The sequence below is a fragment of the Crinia signifera genome, chromosome 6 (assembly GCF_055691185.1).
Source record: "Crinia signifera chromosome 6, ASM5569118v1, whole genome shotgun sequence".
NCBI lineage: Eukaryota > Metazoa > Chordata > Amphibia > Anura > Myobatrachidae > Crinia > Crinia signifera.
In genome coordinates, this window is record NC_139222.1 from 1,943,814 (window position 1) to 1,969,027 (window position 25,214).

Below are 25,214 nucleotides of genomic sequence, written 5' to 3' on the forward strand. Positions count from 1 at the left end.
ACACGCAGTGACTGAGTACATTGTATATATGTGATTATCCTGGGAATACAGAGGACGGGGACATCTCTCTGGGTTATCTCTGTTACTGGGCCCATCTGTAGGAGACACGCAGTGACTGAGGACATTGCATATATGTGATTATCAGATTCTGGGTGTATATAGTGGACCCCCATACCTGCTCTCCCCTGTACAATAAATGTCCCCTCTTACCCAGTGATGTGAGGGGCCGGTGATTCTCCATCATCACGTCCTTGTACAGACCCCTGTGTTCCTCTATATACTCCCCCTCCTGCAGGGAGAGATAGACAGTGACATCCTGACACCTTATAGGAACCTGACACACACAATGATACAGTCATCACCCAGACATATCCCCCGAATTACTGTATACGTCCCATTCCCAGCAGTCACCTCTCCGGTCACATCCCCCGGTGTTACTGTATAACATCCCATTCCCAGCAGTCACCTCTCCCGTCACATTCCCCGGTGTTACTGTATAACGTCCCATTCCCAGCAGTCACCTCTCCCGTCACATTCCCCGGTGTTACTGTATAATGTCTCATTCCCAGCAGTCACCTCTCCGGTCACATCCCCCGGTGTTACTGTATAACGTCCCATTCCCAGCAGTCACCTCTCCGGTCACATCCCCCGGTGTTATTGTATAACGTCCCATTCCCAGTAGTCACCTCTCGGGTCACATCTCCGGTGTTACTGTATAACGTCCCATTCCCAGCAGTCACCTCTCGGGTCACATCCCCCAGTGTTTCTGTATAACGTCCCATTCCCAGCAGTCACCTCTCCGGTCACATCCCCCGGTGTTACTATATAACGTCCCATTCCCAGCAGTCACCTCTCCGGTCACATCCCCCGGTGTTACTGTATAACGTCCCATTCCCAGTAGTCACCTCTCCGGTCACATCCCCCAGTGTTACTGTATAACGTCCCATTCCCAGCAGTCACCTCTCCGGTCACATCCCCCGGTGTTACTGTATAACGCCCCATTCCCAGCAGTCACCTCTCCGGTCACATCCCCCGGTGTTACTGTATAACGTCCCATTCCCAGCAGTCACCTCTCCGGTCACATCCCCCGGTGTTACTGTATAACGTCCCATTCCCAGCAGTCACCTCTCCGGTCACATCCCCCGGTGTTACTGTATAACGTCCCATTCCCAGCAATCACCTCTCCGGTCACATCCCCCGGTGTTACTGTATAACGTCCCATTCCCAGCAATCACCTCTCCGGTCACATCCCCCGGTGTTACTGTATAACGTCCCATTCCCAGCAGTCACCTCTCCGGTCACATCCCCCGGTGTTACTGTATAACGTCCCATTCCCAGCAGTCACCTCTCCGGTCACATCCCCCGGTGTTACTGTATAACGTCCCATTCCCAGCAGTCACCTCTCCGGTCACATCCCCCGGTGTTACTGTATAACGTCCCATTCCCAGCATTCACCTCTCCGGTCACATCCCCCGGTGTTACTGTATAACGTCCCATTCCCAGCAGTCACCTCTCCGGTCACATCCCCCGGTGTCTCTGTATAACGTCCCATTCCCAGCAGTCACCTCTCCGGTCACATCCCCCGGTGTTACTGTATAACGTCCCATTCCCAGCAGTCACCTCTCCGGTCACATCCCCCGGTGTCTCTGTATAACGTCCCATTCCCAGCAGTCACCTCTCCGGTCAGATCCCCCGGTGTTACTGTATAACGTCCCATTCCCAGCAGTCACCTCTCCGGTCACATCCCCCGATGTTACTGTATAACGTCCCATTCCCAGCAGTCACCTCTCTAGTCACATCCCCCGGTGTTACTGTATAACGTCCCATTCCCAGCAGTCACCTCTCCGGTCACATCCCCCGGTGTTACTGTATAACGTCCCATTCCCAGCAGTCACCTCTCCGGTCACATCCCCCGGTGTTACTGTATAACGTCCCATTCCTAGCAGTCACCTCTCCGGTCACATCCCCCGATGTTACTGTATAACGTCCCATTCCCAGCAGTCACCTCTCCAGTCACATCCCCGGTGTTACTGTATAACGTCCCATTCCCAGCAGTCACCTCTCCGGTCACATCCCCTGTGTTACTGTATAACGTCCCATTCCCAGCAGTCACCTCTCTGGTCACATCCCCCGGTGTTACTGTATAACGTCCCATTCCCAGCAGTCACCTCTCCGGTCACATTCCCCGGTGTTACTGTATAACGTCCCATTCCCAGCAGTCACCTCTCCGGTCACATCCCTCGGTGTTACTGTATAACGTCCCATTCCCAGCAGTCACCTCTCCGGTCACATCCCCCGGTGTTACTGTATAACGTCCCATTCCCAGCAGTCACCTCTCCGGTCACATCCCCCGGTGTTACTGTATAACGTCCCATTCCTAGCAGTCACCTCTCCAGTCACATCCCCCGGTGTGTATATATACACATATATAATGTATACTGCGGGCACGGTGAGAGCAGGGTATATATATACAAATATATTATATATACACTGCGGGCACGGTGAGAGCAAGGTATTTATATACACATATATGATATATACTGCGGGCACGGCGAGAGCAGGGTATATATATACACATATATGATATATACTGCGGGCACGGCGAGAGCAGGGTATATATACACATATATGATATATACTGCGGGCACGGCGAGAGCAGGGTATATATATATACACATATATGATATATACTGCGGGCACGGCGAGAGCAGGGTATATATATACACATATATGATATATACTGCGGGCACGGCGAGAGCAGGGTATATATATACACATATATAATATATACTGCGGGCACGGTGAGAGCAGGGTATATATATATACACATATATGATATATACTGCGGGCACGGCGAGAGCAGGGTATATATACACATATATAATATACACTGCGGGCACGGCGAGAGCAGGGTATCTATATACACATATATAATATATACTGCGGGCACGGCGAGAGCAGGGTATATATACACATATATAATATATACTGCGGGCACGGCGAGAGCAGGGTATATATACACATATATAATATACACTGCGGGCACGGCGAGAGCAGGGTATATATACACATATATAATATATACTGCGGGCACGGCGAGAGCAGGGTATATATACACATATATAATATACACTGCGGGCACGGCGAGAGCAGGGTATATATATATACACATATATAATATATACTGCGGGCACGGCGAGAGCAGGGTATATATATACACATATATAATATATACTGCGGGCACGGCGAGAGCAGGGTATATATATACACATATATGATATACACTGCGGGCACGGCGAGAGCAGGGTATATATATACACATATATAATATACACTGCGGGCACGGTGAGAGCAGGGTATATATATACACATATATGATATATACTGCGGGCACGGCGAGAGCAGGGTATATATATACACATATATAATATATACTGCGGGCACGGTGAGAGCAGGGTATATATATATACACATATATGATATATACTGCGGGCACGGCGAGAGCAGGGTATATATACACATATATAATATATACTGCGGGCACGGCGAGAGCAGGGTATTTATATACACATATATGATATATACTGCGGGCACGGCGAGAGCAGGGTATATATATACACATATATGATATATACTGCGGGCACGGCGAGAGCAGGGTATATATACACATATATAATATATACTGCGGGCACGGCGAGAGCAGGGTATATATACACATATATAATATACACTGCGGGCACGGCGAGAGCAGGGTATATATATATACACATATATGATATATACTGCGGGCACGGCGAGAGCAGGGTATATATACACATATATAATATATACTGCGGGCACGGCGAGAGCAGGGTATATATATATATACACATATATAATATACACTGCGGGCACGGCGAGAGCAGGGTATCTATATACACATATATAATATATACTGCGGGCACGGTGAGAGCAGGGTATATATATATACACATATATGATATATACTGCGGGCACGGCGAGAGCAGGGTATATATACACATATATAATATATACTGCGGGCACGGCGAGAGCAGGGTATATATATATATACACATATATAATATATACTGCGGGCACGGCGAGAGCAGGGTATATATATACACATATATGATATATACTGCGGGCATGGCGAGAGCAGGGTATATATACACATATATGATATATACTGCGGGCACGGCGAGAGCAGGGTATTTATATACACATATATAATATATACTGCGGGCACGGCGAGAGCAGGGTATATATATACACATATATAATATATACTGCGGGCACGGTGAGAGCAGGGTATTTATATACACATATATAATATATACTGCGGGCACGGCGAGAGCAGGGTATATATACACATATATATATATATATATATATATATATATATATACTGCGGGCACGGCGAGAGCAGGGTATATATATATATATATATATATATATATATATATATATACACTGCGGGCACGGTGAGTGGTGGATTATTGCTGCAGTATTGCCCCCTATAGTACACCCCATCATACATCCACAGAGACTCACCCCGGACACCGGACACAGCCTGTGCAGCGGACGTTCCTCGCCCCACTTCCGGAACATTCCGGCTTCCAATCTTGCGTTCCACCAAACCATAGAGATTTGCGTTCCACATACCATTGCTTCCTGTTTTGAAATAAATTATTTCCGAATAATGCGTTCCACGTTACTTCCGGTAAACGTGCGTTCCATCTGATCTTCCCGCCCTCCGGGGTTTCTGGTGCTGTGAGACATAAGGTGATGGAATGGGGGAGCAGCCTGTGGTGTATTCTTATTGTTATACAGGGGGTGCAGCCTGTGGTGTATTCTTATTGTTATACAGGGGGAGCAGCCTGTGGTGTACTCTTATTGTTATACAGGGGGAGCAGCCTGTGGTGTATTCTTATTGTTATACAGGGGGAGCAGCCTGTGGTGTATTCTTATTGTTATACAGGGGGAGCAGCCTGTGGTGTATTCTTATTGTTATACAGGGGGAGCAGCCTGTGGTGTATTCTTATTGTTATAATACAGGGGGAGCAGCCTGTGGTGTACTCTTATTGTTATACAGGGGGAGCAGCCTGTGGTGTATTCTTATTGTTATAATACAGGGGGAGCAGCCTGTGGTGTACTCTTATTGTTATAATACAGGGGGAGCAGCCTGTGGTGTATTCTTATTATAATACAGGGGGAGCAGCCTGTGGTGTACTCTTATTGTTATACAGGGGGAGCAGCCTGTGGTGTATTCTTATTGTTATACAGGGGGAGCATCCTGTGGTGTACTGTTATTGTTATACTGGGGGAGCAGCCTGTGGTGTATTCTTATTGTTATACTGGGGGAGCAGCCTGTGGTGTATTCTTATTATTATACAGGGGGAACAGCCTGTGGTGTAGTATTATTATTATACAGCGGAAGCAGACTGTGGTGTCCTGTTGTTATTATTATACAGGGGAAGCAGCCTGTGGTGTCCTAATATTATTATACAGGGGGAGCAGCCTGTGGTGTACTGTTATACTGGGGGAGCAGCCTGTGGTGTATTCTTATTGTTATACAGTGGGAGAAGCCTGTGGTGTATTCTTATTGTTATACAGTGGGAGCAGCCTGTGGTGTATTCTTATTGTTATACAGTGTGAGCAGCCTGTGGTGTATTTTTATTGTTATAATACAGGGGGCGCAGCCTGTGGTGTATTCTTATTAATATACAGGGGGAACAGCCTGTGGTGTAGTATTATTATTATACAGCGGAAGCAGACTGTGTTGTCCTGTTATTATTATACAGGGGGAGCAGCCTGTGGTGTCCTAATATTATTATACAGGGGGAGCAGCCTGTGGTGTCCTGTTATTATTATACAGGGGGAGCAGCCTGTGGTGTCCTGTTGTTATTATTATTATACAGGGGGAGCAGCCTGTTGTGTCCTGTTATTATTATTATACAGGGGGAGCAGCTGTGGTGTCTTAGTATTATTATACAATGGGAGCAGCCTGTGGTGTATTCTTTTAATTATATAGGGGGAGCAGCCTGTGGTGTAATCTTATTATTATTATTATTATACAGGGGGAGCAGCCTGTGGTGTCCTGTTATTATTATACAGGGGGAGCAGCCTGTTGTGTCCTATTATTATTATACAGGGGGAGCAGCCTGTGGTGTCTTAGTATTATTATACAATGGGAGCAGCCTGTGGTATATTCTTTTAATTATACGGGGGAGCAGCCTGTGGTGTAATCTTATTATTATTATACAGGGGGAGCAGTCTGTGGTGTCTTAGTATTATACAGGGGGAGCAGCCTGTGGTGTATTCTTATTATACAGGGGGAGCAGCCTGTGGTGTATTCTTATAAATGCACATGCGCAGCCTAATGCCGGGCAGCGTCTGAGCGAGTGCTCAGACGCTGCCCGGCTTCTCCCTAATCGGCAGTGCGGCTCTGCGCAGCGCGACGAGGTCACGCTGTGCAGGCCACGAAGCCACACAGCCCCGTCCGCGCTGCCCGCCCTCCTTTTCATCACCCGGCACATGTCTTTACTGTGCGCCCACCCACCGGCTCCCACTTCAAAACTACTTCCCCGACCACACCGCACTGCACATGTAAGCTAATATGCGGGGCTGCCGGGATGGGTTTAACCTGGCTACCTCATTTCCAAATTAGGGAAGTCAATCCCGGGATTGGGCATTTTTCAATCCTGATTTCCGGGATTGAAAAAAATGCCCTGGGAGTGGCATCCCTACCTGTGGTGTATTTTCATTATTATACAGGGGGAGCAACCTGTGGTGTATTCTTATTATTATACAGGGGGAGCAGCCTGTGGTGTCTTAGTAGTATTATACAGCAGGAGGAGCCTGTGGTCTATTCGTATTATTATACAGGGGGAGCAGCCTGTGGTATATTTGTATTATTATACAGGGGGAGCAGCCTGTGGTGTATTCCTATTATTTTTTTATGGGGAACAGCATGGGGTGTATTATTATTATTATACAGGGGGAGTAGACTATGGTGTCCTGTTATTATACAGGGGAGCAGCCTGTAGTGTATTCCTATTATTATACAGGGGAGCAGCCTGTAGTGTATTCCTATTATTATACAGGGGGAGCAGCCTGTTGTGTATTCATATTATTATACAGGGGGTGCAGCCTGTGTTGTCTTAGTAGTATTATACAGCGGGAGCAGCCTATGGTGTATTTGTATTATTATACAGGGGGTGCAGCCTGTGGTGTCTTAGTAGTATTTTACAGCAGGAGCAGCCTGTGGTGTATTGGTATTCTTATACAGGGGGAGCAGCCTGTGGTGTATTTGTATTATTATACAGGGGGTGCAGCCTGTGGTGTATTCGTTTTATTATTCAGGGGGAGCAGCCTGTGGTGTATTCTTATTGTTATACAGGGGGAGCAGCCTGTGGTGTTCTTTTATTATTATAATACAGGGGGAGCAACCTGTGGTGTCCTGTTGTTGTTGTTAGTAGTAGTATAAGGAGGAGCAGCCTGTGGTGTCCTGTTGTTGTTGTTGTTGTTGGTAGTAATGGTAGTAGTATACAGGGGGAGCAGCCTGTGGTGTCTTTGTATTATTGTAACCTCCTTTTGTAGTGTTTAATTGATTATTCTTATTCCTTTAAGGATTCTCAGATACGGAAGAGGACACCAGGATTTACACAGAAGGTAAGTTTAGTTTTCTTTAAAATGTGAATATTAACAAAGCAGAATGGTCAGACTGCGGAACATCTTACATGCACATACAATAATAAATATATTATACTGTACATTGGTAATTACGTCCTCATACAAGAGTACAGTCAAAGGAGGGAAAGGTTACAAGTGGAGTACCCCAGGGATCTGTACTTGGACCGGTGCTTTTTAATATCTTTATTGGTGATATTGCAAATGGAATTGAGGGTAAAATGTGCCTTTTTGCAGATGACACAAAGGTATGCAACAGGGTAGACACACCAGGAGGGGTAAAACAAATGATTGAGGATCTAGGCAGATTAGAGAAATGGTCAAGAGAATGGCAACTACAGTTTAATGCCAAAAAATGCAAAATCATGCACTTGGGTCTCAGAAATCCAAAGACTCAATATAGTATAAATGGCACTATAATGGAAACTACTGAGGAAGAGAGGGATCTAGGTGTCACTATTTCAGGGGACTTAAAGGCAGGTAGGCAATGTAACAAAGCAATGAAGAAGGCAAGTCAGATGCTTGGTTGCATAGGGAGAGGTATCAGCAGTAGAAAGAAAGAAGTAATAATGCCACTGTATAGGTCATTGGTACGACCTCACCTAGAGTATTGTGTTCAGTTCTGGAGGCCATATCTCCAGAAGGATATAAATACATTAGAGACTGTACAAAGAAGAGCAACTAAAATAGTGCATGGCCTACATCACAAAACGTACCAGGAAAGACTAAAAGATCTTAATATGTATACTTTAGAGCAGAGAAGGGAAAGGGGGGTCATGATAGAAACTTTCAAATATATCAAGGGCTTTAACAAGGTACAGGTGGGAGACATTCTTCACAGGAAGAGGAGCAGCAGAACACGAGGACATACACTGACACTAGAGGGAGGAAGGTACAGGTGGGAGACATTAGTCACAGGAAGAGGAGCAGCAGAACACGAGGACATGCACTGACACTAGAGGGAGGAAGGTACAGGTGGGAGACATTCTTCACAGGAAGAGGAGCAACAGAACACGAGGACATGCACTGACACTAGAGGGGGGAAGGTACAGGTGGGAGACATTATTTACAGGAAGAGGAGCAACAGAACACGAGGACATGCACTGACACTAGGGGGAGGAAGGTACAGGTGGGAGACATTAGTCACAGGAAGAGGAGCAGCAGAACACGAGGACATGCACTGACACTAGAGGGAGGAAGGTACAGGTGGGAGACATTAGTCACAGGAAGAGGAGCAGCAGAACACGAGGACATGCACTGACACTAGGGGGAGGAAGGTACAGGTGGGAGACATTAGTCACAGGAAGAGGAGCAGCAGAACACGAGGACATGCACTGACACTAAAGGGAGGAAGGTACAGGTGGGAGACATTCTTCACAGGAAGAGGAGCAGCAGAACATGAGGACATGCACTGACACTAGAGGGAGGAAGGTACAGGTGGGAGACATTCTTCACAGGAAGAGGAGCAGCAGAACACGAGGACATGCACTGACACTAGGGGGAGGAAGGTACAGGTGGGAGACATTAGTCACAGGAAGAGGAGCAGCAGAACATGAGGACATGCACTGACACTAGAGGGAGGAAGGTACAGGTGGGAGACATTCGTCACAGGAAGAGGAGCAGCAGAACACGAGGACATGCACTGACACTAGGGGGAGGAAGGTACAGGTGGGAGACATTCTTCACAGGAAGAGGAGCAGCAGAACATGAGGACATGCACTGACACTAGAGGGAGGAAGGTACAGGTGGGAGACATTAGTCACAGGAAGAGGAGCAACAGAACACGAGGACATGCACTGACACTAGAGGGAGGAAGGTACAGGTGGGAGACATTCTTCACAGGAAGAGGAGCAGCAGAACACGAGGACATGCACTGATACTAGGGGGAGGAAGGTACAGGTGGGAGACAGTCACAGGAAGAGGAGCAACAGAACACGAGGACATGCACTGACACTAGGGGAGGAAGGTACAGGTGGGAGACATTAGTCACAGGAAGAGGAGCAACAGAACACAAGGACATGCACTGACACTAGAGGGAGGAAGGTACAGGTGGGAGACATTCTTCACAGGAAGAGGAGCAGCAGAACACGAGGACATGCACTGACACTAGGGGGAGGAAGGTACAGGTGGGAGACATTAGTCACAGGAAGAGGAGCAACAGAACACGAGGACATGCACTGACACTAGAGGGAGGAAGGTACAGGTGGGAGACATTAGTCACAGGAAGAGGAGCAGCAGAACACGAGGACATGCACTGACACTAGAGGGAGGAAGGTACAGGTGGGAGACAGTCACAGGAAGAGGAGCAACAGAACACGAGGACATGCACTGACACTAGGGGGAGGAAGGTACAGGTGGGAGACATTCTTCACAGGAAGAGGAGCAGCAGAACATGAGGACATGCACTGACACTAGAGGGAGGAAGGTACAGGTGGGAGACATTCTTCACAGGAAGATGAGCAGCAGAACACGAGGACATGCACTGACACTAGGGGGAGGAAGGTACAGGTGGGAGACATTAGTCACAGGAAGAGGAGCAGCAGAACATGAGGACATGCACTGACACTAGAGGGAGGAAGGTACAGGTGGGAGACATTCGTCACAGGAAGAGGAGCAGCAGAACACTAGGACATGCACTGACACTAGGGGGAGGAAGGTACAGGTGGGAGACATTCTTCACAGGAAGAGGAGCAGCAGAACATGAGGACATGCACTGATACTAGGGGGAGGAAGGTACAGGTGGGAGACAGTCACAGGAAGAGGAGCAACAGAACACGAGGACATGCACTGACACTAGGGGAGGAAGGTACAGGTGGGAGACATTAGTCACAGGAAGAGGAGCAACAGAACACAAGGACATGCACTGACACTAGGGGAGGAAGGTACAGGTGGGAGACATTAGTCACAGGAAGAGGAGCAACAGAACACAAGGACATGCACTGACACTAGAGGGAGGAAGGTACAGGTGGGAGACATTCTTCACAGGAAGAGGAGCAGCAGAACACGAGGACATGCACTGATACTAGGGGGAGGAAGGTACAGGTGGGAGACATTAGTCACAGGAAGAGGAGCAACAGAACACGAGGACATGCACTGACACTAGAGGGAGGAAGGTACAGGTGGGAGACATTAGTCACAGGAAGAGGAGCAGCAGAACACGAGGACATGCACTGACACTAGAGGGAGGAAGGTACAGGTGGGAGACAGTCACAGGAAGAGGAGCAACAGAACACGAGGACATGCACTGACACTAGGGGGAGGAAGGTACAGGTGGGAGACATTCTTCACAGGAAGAGGAGCAGCAGAACACGAGGACATGCACTGACACTAGAGGGAGGAAGGTACAGGTGGGAGACATTAGTCACAGGAAGAGGAGCAACAGAACACGAGGACATGCACTGACACTAGAGGGAGGAAGGTACAGGTGGGAGACATTCTTCACAGGAAGAGGAGCAGCAGAACACGAGGACATGCACTGATACTAGGGGGAGGAAGGTACAGGTGGGAGACAGTCACAGGAAGAGGAGCAACAGAACACGAGGACATGCACTGACACTAGGGGAGGAAGGTACAGGTGGGAGACATTAGTCACAGGAAGAGGAGCAACAGAACACAAGGACATGCACTGACACTAGAGGGAGGAAGGTACAGGTGGGAGACATTCTTCACAGGAAGAGGAGCAGCAGAACACGAGGACATGCACTGATACTAGGGGGAGGAAGGTACAGGTGGGAGACATTAGTCACAGGAAGAGGAGCAACAGAACACGAGGACATGCACTGACACTAGAGGGAGGAAGGTACAGGTGGGAGACATTAGTCACAGGAAGAGGAGCAGCAGAACACGAGGACATGCACTGACACTAGAGGGAGGAAGGTACAGGTGGGAGACAGTCACAGGAAGAGGAGCAACAGAACACGAGGACATGCACTGACACTAGGGGGAGGAAGGTACAGGTGGGAGACATTCTTCACAGGAAGAGGAGCAGCAGAACACGAGGACATGCACTGACATTAGAGGGAAGAAGGTACAGGTGGGAGACATTCTTCACAGGAAGAGGAGCAGCAGAACACGAGGACATGCACTGACACTAGAGGGAGGAAGGTACAGGTGGGAGACATTCTTCACAGGAAGAGGAGCAGCAGAACACGAGGACATGCACTGACACTAGAGGGAGGAAGGTACAGGTGGGAGACATTCTTCACAGGAAGAGGAGCAACAGAACACGAGGACATGCACTGAAACTAGAGGGAGGAAGATTCAGGGGAAATGTGAGGAAGAATTTTTGGTACTTCTTTACTTTCACGGCGCCACTCTAGATAGGACAGATAGGATACTAGATAGGATACGATTTGTATGCGATTTGACATAAGATATCACATAAGATATAGGATAGGACAGATAGGATACGATTTGTATGCGATTTGACATAAGATATCGCATAAGATATAGGATAAGATTTACTATCCATTTCATTACCCCACTATCCACTAGGGCGTGGAGTTGAGTTTATATAGCGTGGCGAGCGCAGCGAGCCACCGAGCCCGAAGCGTGGCGAGCGGACACAGATGTTGTTTGAAAGCAAGTCCCAAATATCGCATGCCATTTGCATGCAATTCCATAAAATACATTCCGTGTCCCCTCGCGGGGCTCGCTGCGCTCGCCAGGCTATATAAAATCAACTCCACGCCCTAGTGGATAGTGGGGTAATGAAATGGATAGTAAATCTTATCCTATATCTTATGCGATATCTTATGTCAAATCGCATACAAATCGTATCCTATCTAGTATCCTATCTGTCCTATCTGTCCTATCTAGTGGCGCCGTGAAAGTAAAGAAGTACCGAATTTTTTCACAGAAAGAGTAGTAGATAAGTGGAATAGCCTCCCAACAGAGGTGGTAGACGCAAATACAGTAGTACAATTTAAACATGCTTGGGATAAGCATATTGATATCCTTACAAAAAAATAAGGATCAAATATGGTTTGAGGTAACATGTATAAAAAAAGGGGCAGACTAGATGGGCCAAGTGGTTCTTATCTGCCGTCAAATTCTATGTTTCTATGTTAATAATAAATGTCTTATACTGTACATTGGTAATACATGCACATACAATAATAAATGTCTTATACTGTACATTGGTAATTACGTCCTCATACAGAAATGACCTGGCGCATCTGTCCAGCATAGAAAAACCAAGCCAGCTTATATGAATAACAATTACAGATGATGAAATGTTGGCGCCCCTCACTGTAGTAGTTAATGTAGCAGTAGAATGAACCTTCCTTGCTGAATAGACGTCTTACCTATCACTATACAATGTAGCTGATCGTTGCTGTTCTCTCTTTACTAGGTTGGCAAATACCTAGGGATAGGTCGACATGGTTCTCGGCCTTATCCTCGGCGTTGCTCCTGTGCTGGGCGGGTGGGAGGCGGCACCCTCCCCAGCTAGGCAGCACCTCCTTTCCGGCTGTGTGGCTGAGACTGGGCGGTAGAGCAGGCGGCACCCCTCCCCAGCTAGGCAGCACCTCCTTTCCGGCTGTGTGGCTGAGACTGGGCGGTAGAGCAGGCGGCACCCCTCCCCAGCTAGGCAGCACCTCCTTTCTGGCTGTGTGGCTGAGACTGGGCGGTAGAGCAGGCGGCACCCCTCCCCAGCTAGGCAGCACCTCCTTTCCGGCTGTGTGGCTGAGACTGGGCGGTAGAGCAGGCGGCACCCCTCCCCAGCTAGGCAGCACCTCCTTTCCGGCTGTGTGGCTGAGACTGGGTGGTAGAGCAGGCGGCACCCTCCCCAGCTAGGCAGCACCTCCTTTCCAGCTGTGTGGCTGAGACTGGGCGGTAGAGCAGGCGGCACCCCTCCCCAGCTAGGCAGCACCTCCTTTCCAGCTGTGTGGCTGAGACTGGGCGGTAGAGCAGGCGGCACCCTCCCCAGCTAGGCAGCACCTCCTTTCCGGCTGTGTGGCTGAGACTGGGCGGTAGAGCAGGCGGCACCCTCCCCAGCTAGGCAGCACCTCCTTTCCGGCTGTGTGGCTGAGACTGGGCGGTAGAGCAGGCGGCACCCCTCCCCAGCTAGGCAGCACCTCCTTTCCAGCTGTGTGGCTGAGACTGGGCGGTAGAGCAGGCGGCACCCCTCCCCAGCTAGGCAGCACCTCCTTTCCGGCTGTGTGGCTGAGACTGGGCGGTAGAGCAGGCGGCACCCTCCCCAGCTAGGCAGCACCTCCTTTCCGGCTGTGTGGCTGAGACTGGGCGGTAGAGCAGGCGGCACCCCTCCCCAGCTAGGCAGCACCTCCTTTCCGGCTGTGTGGCTGAGACTGGGCGGTAGAGCAGGCAGCACCCCTCCCCAGCTAGGCAGCACCTCCTTTCCGGCTGTGTGGCTGAGACTGGGCGGTAGAGCAGGCGGCACCCCTCCCCAGCTAGGCAGCACCTCCTTTCCGGCTGTGTGGCTGAGACTGGGCGGTAGAGCATGCGGCACCCTCCCCAGCTAGGCAGCACCTCCTTTCTGGCTGTGTGGCTGAGACTGGGCGGGTGGGAGGCGGCACCCTCCCCGGCTAGGCAGCACCTCCTTTCCGGCTGTGTGGCTGAGACTGGGCGGTAGAGCAGGCGGCACCCCTCCCCAGCTAGGCAGCACCTCCTTTCCGGCTGTGTGGCTGAGACTGGGCGGTAGAGCAGGCGGCACCTTACCTGGCTGAATGGCGACTTCTCCCGGACTGTGCAGCGGCGCCGTTGGGTCCATGAAAAGCGGCGACTATGAAGCAGCGCTTCTTCCCCTGCTCGGTAACACTTCTGGCAGAGGGCGGCTGTCAGTGGGCGGGCTGGTGCAGCATCGCTTCTCGGGGCTCCGTCAATTGCAGTGGGCTGAGGGGTGGCAGCTTACCCCGGCTGGGCGGAGGCTGTCACTCGGCTGTTTCTCCGCCTCCTCCCGTTGTCACCGCTTAGAGATGCGCTGCTTGTCCCTGCTTCCCCCAGGCTGTACACCTGTCTTAGGTGAGTGACTGCGCTGCAACACTAAAGGGGGCTCCTTCTCCGGCGCACTCCTCCCTGCTTCAGGGCCATCAGCAGAAGGAACAGCTGTCTGCCTCTGCAGCGCTCTGACACTTATAGCTATAGCGCCTCTGTGTGGTCAGCTGTTCCACTCGCCTCGTCCACGCGGCCCCCTCTGCTTGGCACCCACTAAGTGTCCTCGAGGCTCAGCTGTTTCTGAGGTAAACAAATGTCCTCATAAAAAACCTGCCTTTCCAATGTATTAATGGGCTCTACCACGGTCATTTGTCATTATAACACAAGAGTAAACTCATATTACAATATAATACAGTATCGCATTAGGTTACTCACTTGACAGTGCCATATCTGCACTGCCAGGCCACGCCCCAACGCGTTTCGTCACGTGGAATTATTAACGAGAATGAATCGTTGTAAGGTGCCTCTATTCCAGCCTCATGATTAATAATCGTATATAGCGACTTAGCATCTGCAGTCACAAGGATATGCCCCTCCTCCCACTGGACCGTGGATAGGTAACTGAGCAGGTCCTTAGTGTCCTTTAGATGTGAGGGATTATTAAGAACCAGGGGTTGCAAATAAACATCTATAAATTCGGAGAGGTTGTCTGTTCTAGAGTCAACCCCTGATACGATAGGACGCCCTGGAGGATTCAGGGGGTCCTTCTCTATCTTCGGTAAAAGATAGATCCCTGGAGTAGCTGGTTCCATGTTTATTGGGAATTTACCCTCTCTATTTAGTAGTACCCCATCGTTCTCATATTTTTCCACAAGGGTTTTTAATTTCTCCAAAATCCCAAGTGTGGGGTCTGCCCTTAATTTATGATAAGTAGTTCTGTCCTGTAGATGTTTGAGGACCTCCGTTTCATATTTCGATCTATCCATAATTACAATTCCTCCCCTTTATCACGAGGTTTAATAGTGAGTTGTTTATTTTCACTTTGCCTTTTTACCGCTTCCCTTTCCTTATAGGTTAAATTAGATCTAAAATCCTTCTGGGGGCCTTTTTAATGTCTTCCTGTACCAAAGAACAGAAAGTGTCGATAGAATTCCCCTTCACAAATGTGGGGTTAAAAATGGACTTCGGTCTGAATGGGGTATTGGCCGATAGAGCTAAAGTTTCCTCAGTATTGGTGTTCTCCTTATTGGGAAAACATTTCTTTAGACACAGTTTCCTTAGTGTACATCCACAAATGTGGAAACTGTGTCTAATGGAGCATATTTCAGGCCTTTCCCGAAGGCCGATGTCTCTATGTCCGTGAGTCTATATGAACTCATATTGAATATTTTAAGCAGCCTGTGGTGTCTTTGTAGTATTATACAGGGGAGCAGACTGGGGTGTATTCATATTATTATACATAAGGAGCAGCCTTTGGTGTCCTGTTTTTGTTGTTATTATTATACAGGGGAGAAGCCTGTAGTGTCCTGTTATTGTTATTATTATACAGGGGAGAAACCTGTGGTGTCTTGTTATTATTATACTGTGTTGTCTTCGTATTATTTTACAGGGGGAGCAGCCTGTGGTGTCCTATTATTCTTAGTATACAGGGGGAGCAGACTGTGGCGTGCTTTGATTATTATAATACAGGGGGAGCAGACTGGGATGTCTTAGTATTATTATACAGGGGGAGCAGCCTGTGGTGTCCTCTTGTTGTTAATATTATACAGGGGGAGCAGCATGAGGTTTCTTCATATTATTATACAGGGGGAACACCATATGGTGTCTTAGTATTATTATACAGGGGGAGCAGTCTGAGGTGTCCTGTTATTATGACTATACAGGGGGAGCAGCCTGAGGTGTCTTAGTATTATTATACAGGGGGAGCAGTCTGTGGTGTCCTGTTATTATTATACAGGGGGAGCAGTCTGTGGTGTCCTGTTATTATGACTATACAGGGGGAGCAGCCTGTGGTGTCCTGTTATTATACAGGAGGAGCAGCCTGTGGTGTCCTGTAATTATTATACATAACGCACTCCCTCGCTCCATTAGCATCTCCCCCACCCTGATCACTGCTTCCCATGCTAGAGTACAGGACTTTGCCCGTGCTGCACCCCTTCAGTGGAACGCACTCCCTCGCTCCATTAGACTCTCCCCGACCTTGCAAAGCTTTAAATGGGCACTGAAAACTCACCTATTCATCAAAGCATACCCTTCCGCTGCATAAACTAGTCCTGAGGCTGGTTCTCCGACCCCCTGCCTGTTTACATCCTGCTATCTAGCCACCGCCCACTCAGGAGCCGCTAGGCCGTAAGCCAAACAATAGCGGTACTCGGGGGCGGAGCCGCACGATGTAAACAAAGACAGCGTGCGGCTCCTGCTCAGTTCACCATGGTTCGCACTCTCGGTTTGTTTTTCTCCCAAGTCCCCCCGGATGCCTACATGGAACGAAGAGGATCAGATCTACACCGGAGGAGCTGTGAGTATAATCTGCTTCCACAGGATTTCTTCAGGACCGACCAGAAGGACGGGCGGAGGGCTACCTACCTACGGGATCAGGATAGGTAAGTATCCGTACGTGTATGTAAGGGCTTTGGATGTAGTAACGTTTTATTTTTCTAGTGTCTCTGTGGTTTTTTTTACTATTGGTTTTGCTGCAGAACTAAGAATCCCAGCAAGCCCATTAATGGGCCGCATGCTGGGACTTGTGGTTCTCAAAGTCCCAGTATGTGTTCCAGGCTTGCTGGGACTCATAGTTCCACAGCAAAAACCAATGGTTTAATCTAATTTTTCACCTTTAATCAGCTTGATGCCCACCGCCAAGGGGCATCGAGGCCTGACGCAGGCTTCAGCATGGGCAGGTAAGTTATGGAGGTGGGGACCCCTTCTTTGGGGGGTTCCCCACTCCCACAGGACCCCTGTGCATGCTGACCAGTCATGGGGTTAATGTTTCGGCCGGGGGGACTTGTATAAAAAGTCTCCCCCCGGCTGTGGCATTACCGGTGCTGGTTCTTAAAATACAGGGGACCCCAGAAAACTAAAAGTATCGCTTGTATACGTGACGTATTTGATCCTGGTGGAACAATATATACATTTTCCTCACTAGCACAAACTCCCCAACTCACAATTCTTTATGTTCCTACAAGTGCGACACTTTGCCCAGACTACTCCTTATGTCCGATGTCCAGCCGGGATAAGCCAGACCCGATCCAGTCACCGCATTATCACAGGCGTATAGAAGAATGAGCGCACATTGAGGTGTTTACATTCCGCATCCTTACAGGAAACCCCTTCAGTCTCTAAGTAGAGCGTATATCACACGTTGTGCCTGAAGATCTGGGTACCTTACGTGCGTAACGTCTGGGAATGTGGTCAGATTAGGAATTATTGGAATAAGATCATATTCTATCTCAATAGCCTGGAACCTTGGTCCATCCTACCTGTACTCACAGTGATATTGGTTGTAGCCGAAAAATGGATATTGCTACACTGGATACAAAAACAGTCCCCGTCAGTCCAGGAACTGAAAGCCGCATTGTTGGATGTCCTATATTGTGGCAGACGGGCCCTACTACCTACTGCAGAGAAAGATGCCGCTACTGTAGATTTATAAGAAATGGGACACATTTATAACCAGGTTGGATTCAGACCTGCAATCTCGGATAAGCGGGTATTCCAGTCCACGATGTCGTTTCTTAGCCTAAGAAAGCATAAGATAAATGTAATCTGCTGCACTATACTAGCGTCATATAGGGAGGCCAATCCCGAGATCGGGATCGGTGGGATCCCAGGATTTAGGCCTAAAATGGTCGGGATTTGAATCCCCGGATTGAAGCTTTCAATCCCGGGATGTCACGATTAGTACCCCAGTACAAAATTACTTCTTTTTTTTGTAAAGTCGGGCAGCGCTAAGCATTTTAAAATAATGGCTCAGATGCTGCCCGGCTGACTTCTACGTACTGACCCGGGACCCCCAGTGGCTGATTGGTTCCTCTGTGTGATGACAGGCATGACGGCGCCCAGGCTGCGCAGCGTGACCCCTGACATCACGCTGCGCAGCCTGGCCGCCGCCATGCCTGTCAGTGCACTGCAGCACACTGTCAGGGACCTGGACGCTCAGCCAAATTCCCGCTGTGCTGCTACCGCCTGCCCGCCCGGCCACTGGAGATGGATGGATGGACGTCGCTCCTGCTGCTGCCTGTCACCACTACCTCTGTAAGTGACAGTGCAGGGAGATGGGGAAGAGTGACGGGCAGGCGGGGCGGAGTTAGAGGACATTTATATTGATATTTGGGGGGCGGGTCATTTTTTTTTTTATTAGGGAGGCCAATCCCGGGATTGAAAAAATGCCCCGGGATTGGCCTCCCTAGACACAAAGAATTCTCTTTGTACTGTTTACAGTAGTAAGTTGATGTCAATGTCTATCGCTCCCTCCCTCTCCCTCCTTCCTTTCCCCACTTCCCTCCCCCATTACATTGTTGTACTGTTGATTTCTCAGGACAAGCTTTATAATGATTAATATGTATATACTCTTCATTAAGGACTTTGTCACATATACTACTCTGTGTTCGAATGTGTTCATAGTCAAGGATTGAACCAGAGACCTTTGTGACATGAGGTGTAGCCTCCTTTCATATATGTTAAAGACCTTGAAGAAAGAAAAGGAAGCCGCACACTCATGGGTTTTATTCCGAGAAATCCCTGTTTAGTGTTTGATAAGATCATTCCAGATGTACAACAAAGTATGCAAAAACGTTACACTTATTTTGAAAAACACAATAAAAATTGGGTACTTATATGTTAGTTGGGCGCCCACTTAGCTATTTGCTTAGTTTTCCGCGCAGGACCGGCTCTAAACATGGGGCTGGTTACGGCTGTGGGGCAGGGACCCCACGCCATATTCTCAAATTATTTATTTATTTTTTATTTTTTTACACACTGAAGCCTGCAAGGATCTGACTGATATGACGGATCTGACTGATATGACGGATCTGACTGATCCGTGCAGGCTTCTGCCAAATACGCCAGGAAAAGAAAGTGTGATTTCCAGGAGTATTTGGCCAGCAATTAGTGGTCGTTTACCGCTAATTAGCGGCTGTAATTTCAATACGGCCGCTTAGTAAATTAGGAATCACCATTCTTTTGAATGGTGATACCTATTTAAATTTACCGACGGCGTATACATTCGTATTTGTAAATACAAATACGAATGTGCCATAAATACGAATACGCCTAAATAAATAGTATTTTACTATACAAAAGCCGTATTTGGCTTAGTAAATTTCCCCCATTATGTACTTATTTCACATATATCACTTTTTGGAACTTCACTTATTGTCCACGAGTTCGCGTTAGCACCTTTCAAGCCCTGTACCGACGCAGACTTGGCCTTTCCAGTAAGGGTTTAATGACGTCACCCCAACCCTTTTGCTGGTAAGCTTAAGTCCTGCGTAGTTTACAGAGCTTTAAAGCATGTAACGAGCGGACGAGCCCCCAATTGTTAAATCCTAATATTTCCCAAACCGATGGACAATAAGTAAGTTTCGCAGTGTACGTAATGTGTCCGTAAACTGTTACCCTTTATTCCTGACTACGGGGGAACCAATGCGTAGCGCCACGTAGTGATCAGCGTATCTCACACTACACCGATACCCGTATGGCGGGATCCTTATCAGTACTAAGTGCCTTCACACTATTACCCTTTATTCCTGACTACGGGGAAACCAATGCCTAGCGCCATGTAGGGAACCTTATCAGCGTATCTCACACTACACCGATACCCGTATGGCGGGATCCTTATCAGTACTAAGTGCCTTCACACTATTACCCTTTATTCCTGACTACGGGGGAACCAATGCGTAGCGCTACGTAGTGATCAGCGTACCTCACACTACATCGATACCCTTATGGCGGGATCCTTATCAGTACTAAGTGCCTTCACACTATTACCCTTTATTCCTGACTACGGGGGAACCAATGCGTAGCACCACGTAGTGATCAGCGTATCTCACACTACACCGATACCCTTATGGCGGGATCCTTATCAGTACTAACTGCCTTCACACTATTACCCTTTATTCCTGACTACGGGGGAACCAATGCGTAGCACCACGTAGTGATCAGCGTATCTCACACTACACCGATACCCTTATGGCGGGATCCTTATCAGTACTAACTGCCTTCACACTATTACCCTTTATTCCTGACTACGGGGGAACCAATGCGTAGTGCCACGTAGTGATCAGCGTATCTCACACTACACCGATACCCGTATGGCGGGATTCTTATCAGTACTAAGTGCCTTCACACTATTACCCTTTATTCCTGACTACGGGGGAACCAATGCGTAGCACCACGTAGTGATCAGCGTATCTCACACTACACCGATACCCTTATGGCGGGATCCTTATCAGTACTAAGTGCCTTCACACTATTACCCTTTATTCCTGACTACGGGGGAACCAATGCGTAGTGCCACGTAGTGATCAGCGTATCTCACACTGCACCGATAACCGTATGGCGGGATCCTTATCAGTACTAAGTGCCTTCACACTATTCCCCTTTATTCCTGACTACGGGGGAACCAATGCGTAGTGCCACGTAGTGATCAGCGTATCTCACACTACACCGATACCCGTATGGCGGGATTCTTATCAGTACTAAGTGCCTTCACACTATTACCCTTTATTCCTGACTACGGGGGAACCAATGCGTAGCACCACGTAGTGATCAGCGTATCTCACACTACACCGATACCCTTATGGCGGGATCCTTATCAGTACTAACTGCCTTCACACTATTACCCTTTATTCCTGACTACGGGGGAACCAATGCGTAGTGCCACGTAGTGATCAGCGTATCTCACACTACACCGATACCCGTATGGCGGGATCCTTATCAGTACTAAGTGCCTTCACACTATAACCCTTTATTCCTGACTACGGGGGAACCAATGCGTAGCACCACGTAGTGATCAGCGTATTTCACACTACACCGATACCCGTATGGCGGGATCCTTATCAGTACTAAGTGCCTTCACACTATTACCCTTTATTCCTGACTACGGGGGAACCAATGCGTAGCACCACGTAGTGATCAGCGTATCTCACACTACACCGATACCCGTATGGCGGGATCCTTATCAGTACTAAGTGCCTTCACACTATTACCCTTTATTCCTGACTACGGGGGAACCAATGCGTAGTGCCACGTAGTGATCAGCGTATCTCACACTACACCAATACCCGTATGGCGGGATCCTTATCAGTACTAAGTGCCTTCACACTATTACCCTTTATTCCTGACTACGGGGGAACCAATGCGTAGCGCCATGTAGGGAACCTTATCAGCGTATCTCACACTACACCGATACCCGTATGGTGGGATCCTTATCAGTACTAAGTGCCTTCACACTATTACCCTTTATTCCTGACTACGGGGGAACCAATGCGTAGTGCCATGTAGTGATCAGCGTATCTCACACTACACCGATACCCGTATGGCGGGATCCTTATCAGTACTAAGTGCCTTCACACTATTACCCTTTATTCCTGACTACGGGGGAACAAATGCGTAGTGCCATGTAGTGATCAGCGTATCTCACACTACACCGATACCCGTATGGCGGGATCCTTATCAGTACTAAGTGCCTTCACACTATTACCCTTTATTCCTGACTACGGGGGAACCAATGCGTAGCGCCACGTAGTGATCAGCGTATCTCACACTACACCGATACCCGTATGGCGGGATCCTTATCAGTACTAAGTGCCTTCACACTATTACCCTTTATTCCTGACTACGGGGGAACCAATGCGTAGTGCCATGTAGTGATCAGCGTATCTCACACTACACCGATACCCGTATGGCGGGATCCTTATCAGTACTAAGTGCCTTTACACTATTACCCTTTATTCCTGACTACGGGGGAACCAATGCGTAGCACCACGTAGTGATCAGCGTATCTCACACTACACCGATACCCGTATGGCGGGATCCTTATCAGTACTAAGTGCCTTCACACTATTACCCTTTATTCCTGACTACGGGGGAACCAATGCGTAGCACCACGTAGTGATCAGCGTATCTCACACTACACCGATACCCGTATGGCGGGATCCTTATCAGTACTAAGTGCCTTCACACTATTACCCTTTATTCCTGACTACGGGGGAACCAATGCGTAGCGCCACGTATTGATCAGCGTATCTCACACTACACCGATACCCTTATGGCGGGATCCTTATCAGTACTAAGTGCCTTCACACTATTCCCCTTTATTCCTGACTACGGGGGAACCAATGCGTAGTGCCACGTAGTGATCAGCGTATCTCACACTACACCGATACCCGTATGGCGGGATCCTTATCAGTACTAAGTACTTATACACACTTTCAATGTACCAGGTATAATTCCTGTAAACCCTTCTGCTTATTGGGAATAAATGACACAATACGGGGTAATTCGGGGTAAGGGTACAAAGTCCTTCACCTTATGTATTTAGTCCCTAATGGACAAACAGGGTAACAGAAAATAAAGCGATCACACAATATACAAATCCTTCAATAATTAATGAAAAGGGGAAAAACAAATATAAGCACAATCTGCTATAATGCAATCACAACAATACATAAAGTACATTTACCGTCTCTCACTCGCAGGCACCAGGGACCAGTAGTCAAAGTCTGAGCACACTCAGGTAGAGTGTCCCTAACCCGTGTGCAGCAATATAAAGGGTCCAGACAATGGGGTACAGTAAAGTTCTTCATCGGCCAAGAGGTCAGGTTTCTCCTCTCCTGATTGGTACAGTAAGAAGGCACAGCTGGGTCTCTGTTCAAGGCTTCGTCATAATGTCCAGGGGTCCCTGCTGTGCGTCCGGTTTCAGCTGGATCTTTCAGTCAGCCCTTCCTCATGGCAATGTATACCTAATGATATATTATTGTCCATAACTTCTGACTGGTAAATTCTGCGCTTTCAGATAAGCACCAGGAAACTGCGAGTGAGACTGATCACACAGATACTACAATTGTCCAGGGGAGACCGTGTATTACCGTTAATACTATGTGTAGCGATATTAAACCATATAACTATATTTTATTATTTGTGATAGTATGGGTCTATGTGTATTAGATGGCTGCCATTACATTCACACAATGCTGCTAGTCGCCTCTGTACGCTCTTTACGTAAATATGCAAACGTAAATGGTCACAATATGCTAGTGCGGTGTGGATGCAAAACAACTTAAACAGAACGGAGAGGTGACTGCTGGGAATGGGACGTTATACAGTAACACCGGGGGAAGTGACCTAAGAGGTGACTGGTGGGAATGGGACGTTATACAGTAACACCGGGGATGTGACCGGAGAGGTGACTGCTGGGAATGGGACGTTATACAGTAACACCGGGGGAGGTGACCTAAGAGGTGACTGCTGGAAATGGGACGTTATACAGTAACACCGGGGGATGTGACCGGAGAGGTGACTGCTGGGAATGGGATGTTATACAGTTACACCAGGGGATGTGACCGGAGAGGTGACTGCTGGGGATGGGACGTTCTACAATAACACCGGGGGATGTGACCGGAGAGGTGACTGCTGGGAATGGGACATTATACAGTAACACCGGGGATGTGACCGGAGAGGTGACTGCTGGGAATGGGACGCTATACAGTAACACCGGGGGATGTGACCGGAGAGATGACTGCTGGGAATGGGACGTTATACAGTAACACCGGGGGATGTGACTGGAGAGGTGACTACTGGGAATGGGACGTTATACAGTAACATCGGGGGAGGTGACCTAAGAGGTGACTGGTGGGAATGGGACGTTATACAGTAACACCGGGGGATGTGACCGAAGAGGTGACTGCTGGGAATGGGACGTTATACAGTATCACCGGGGGATGTGACCGGAGAGGTGACTGCTGGGAATGGGACGTTATACAGTAACACCGTGGGATGTGACCGGGGAGGTGACTGCTGGGAATGGGACGTTATACAGTAACACCGGGGGATGTGACTGGAGAGGTGACTGCTGGGAATGGGACGTTATACAGTAACACCGGGGGATGTGACCGGAGAGGTGACTGCTGGGAATGGGACGTTATACAGTAACACCGGGGGAGGTGACCTAAGAGGTGACTGCTGGAAATGGGACGTTATACAGTAACACCGGGGGATGTGACCGGAGAGGTGACTGCTGGGAATGGGGTGTTATACAGTAACACAGAGGGATGTGACCGGAGAGGTGACTGCTGGGGATGGGACGTTCTACAATAACACCGGGGGATGTGACCGGAGAGGTGACTGCTGGGAATGGGACGTTATACAGTAACACCGGGGGATGTGACCGGAGAGCTGACTGCTGGGAATGGGACGTTATACAGTGACACCGGGGGATGTGACCGGAGAGATGACTGCTGGGAATGGGACGTTATACAGTAACACCGGGGGGATGTGACTGGAGAGGTGACTACTGGGAATGGGACGTTATACAGTAACATCGGGGGATGTACCCAGAGAGGTGACCGCTAGGAATGGGATGTTATACAGTAACACTGGGGGATGTGACCGGAGAGGTGACTGCTGGGAAT

At 48.6% G+C, this 25,214-nt stretch overlaps 4 protein-coding genes across 9 annotated transcripts in view; 2 read left to right on the forward strand and 2 right to left on the reverse strand.

The window, feature by feature from the left end:
• Positions 1–25,214, reverse strand: part of LOC146009797 (uncharacterized) — a 928,908-nt gene that overhangs the window by 143,724 nt on the left and 759,970 nt on the right. The window lies entirely within an intron of this gene.
• Positions 1–25,214, forward strand: part of LOC146009800 (uncharacterized) — a 185,381-nt gene that overhangs the window by 104,290 nt on the left and 55,877 nt on the right. The window lies entirely within an intron of this gene.
• LOC146009825 (uncharacterized) overlaps positions 1–25,214 on the forward strand; it is a 66,168-nt gene that overhangs the window by 25,615 nt on the left and 15,339 nt on the right. The window contains exons 1-2 of one of the 4 annotated variants that reach the window (XM_083150340.1): positions 4,703–4,782; positions 7,630–7,671. The exons of 2 other annotated variants lie outside the window; for them this stretch is intronic. The gene's annotated coding sequence lies outside the window, so the exon portion shown is untranslated. Of the gene's footprint in view, positions 1–4,702; positions 4,783–6,449; positions 6,607–7,629; positions 7,672–25,214 lie in introns of those variants that run through there. One more of the 4 variants, XM_083150341.1, reaches the window with a different exon arrangement.
• LOC146009834 (uncharacterized) overlaps positions 1–25,214 on the reverse strand; it is a 547,900-nt gene that overhangs the window by 10,706 nt on the left and 511,980 nt on the right. Inside the window, exon 4 of the mRNA XM_083150362.1 lies at positions 211–289. Coding sequence (XP_083006488.1) covers positions 211–289 — 79 coding nt within the window. The remainder of the gene's footprint in view (positions 1–210; positions 290–25,214) is intronic.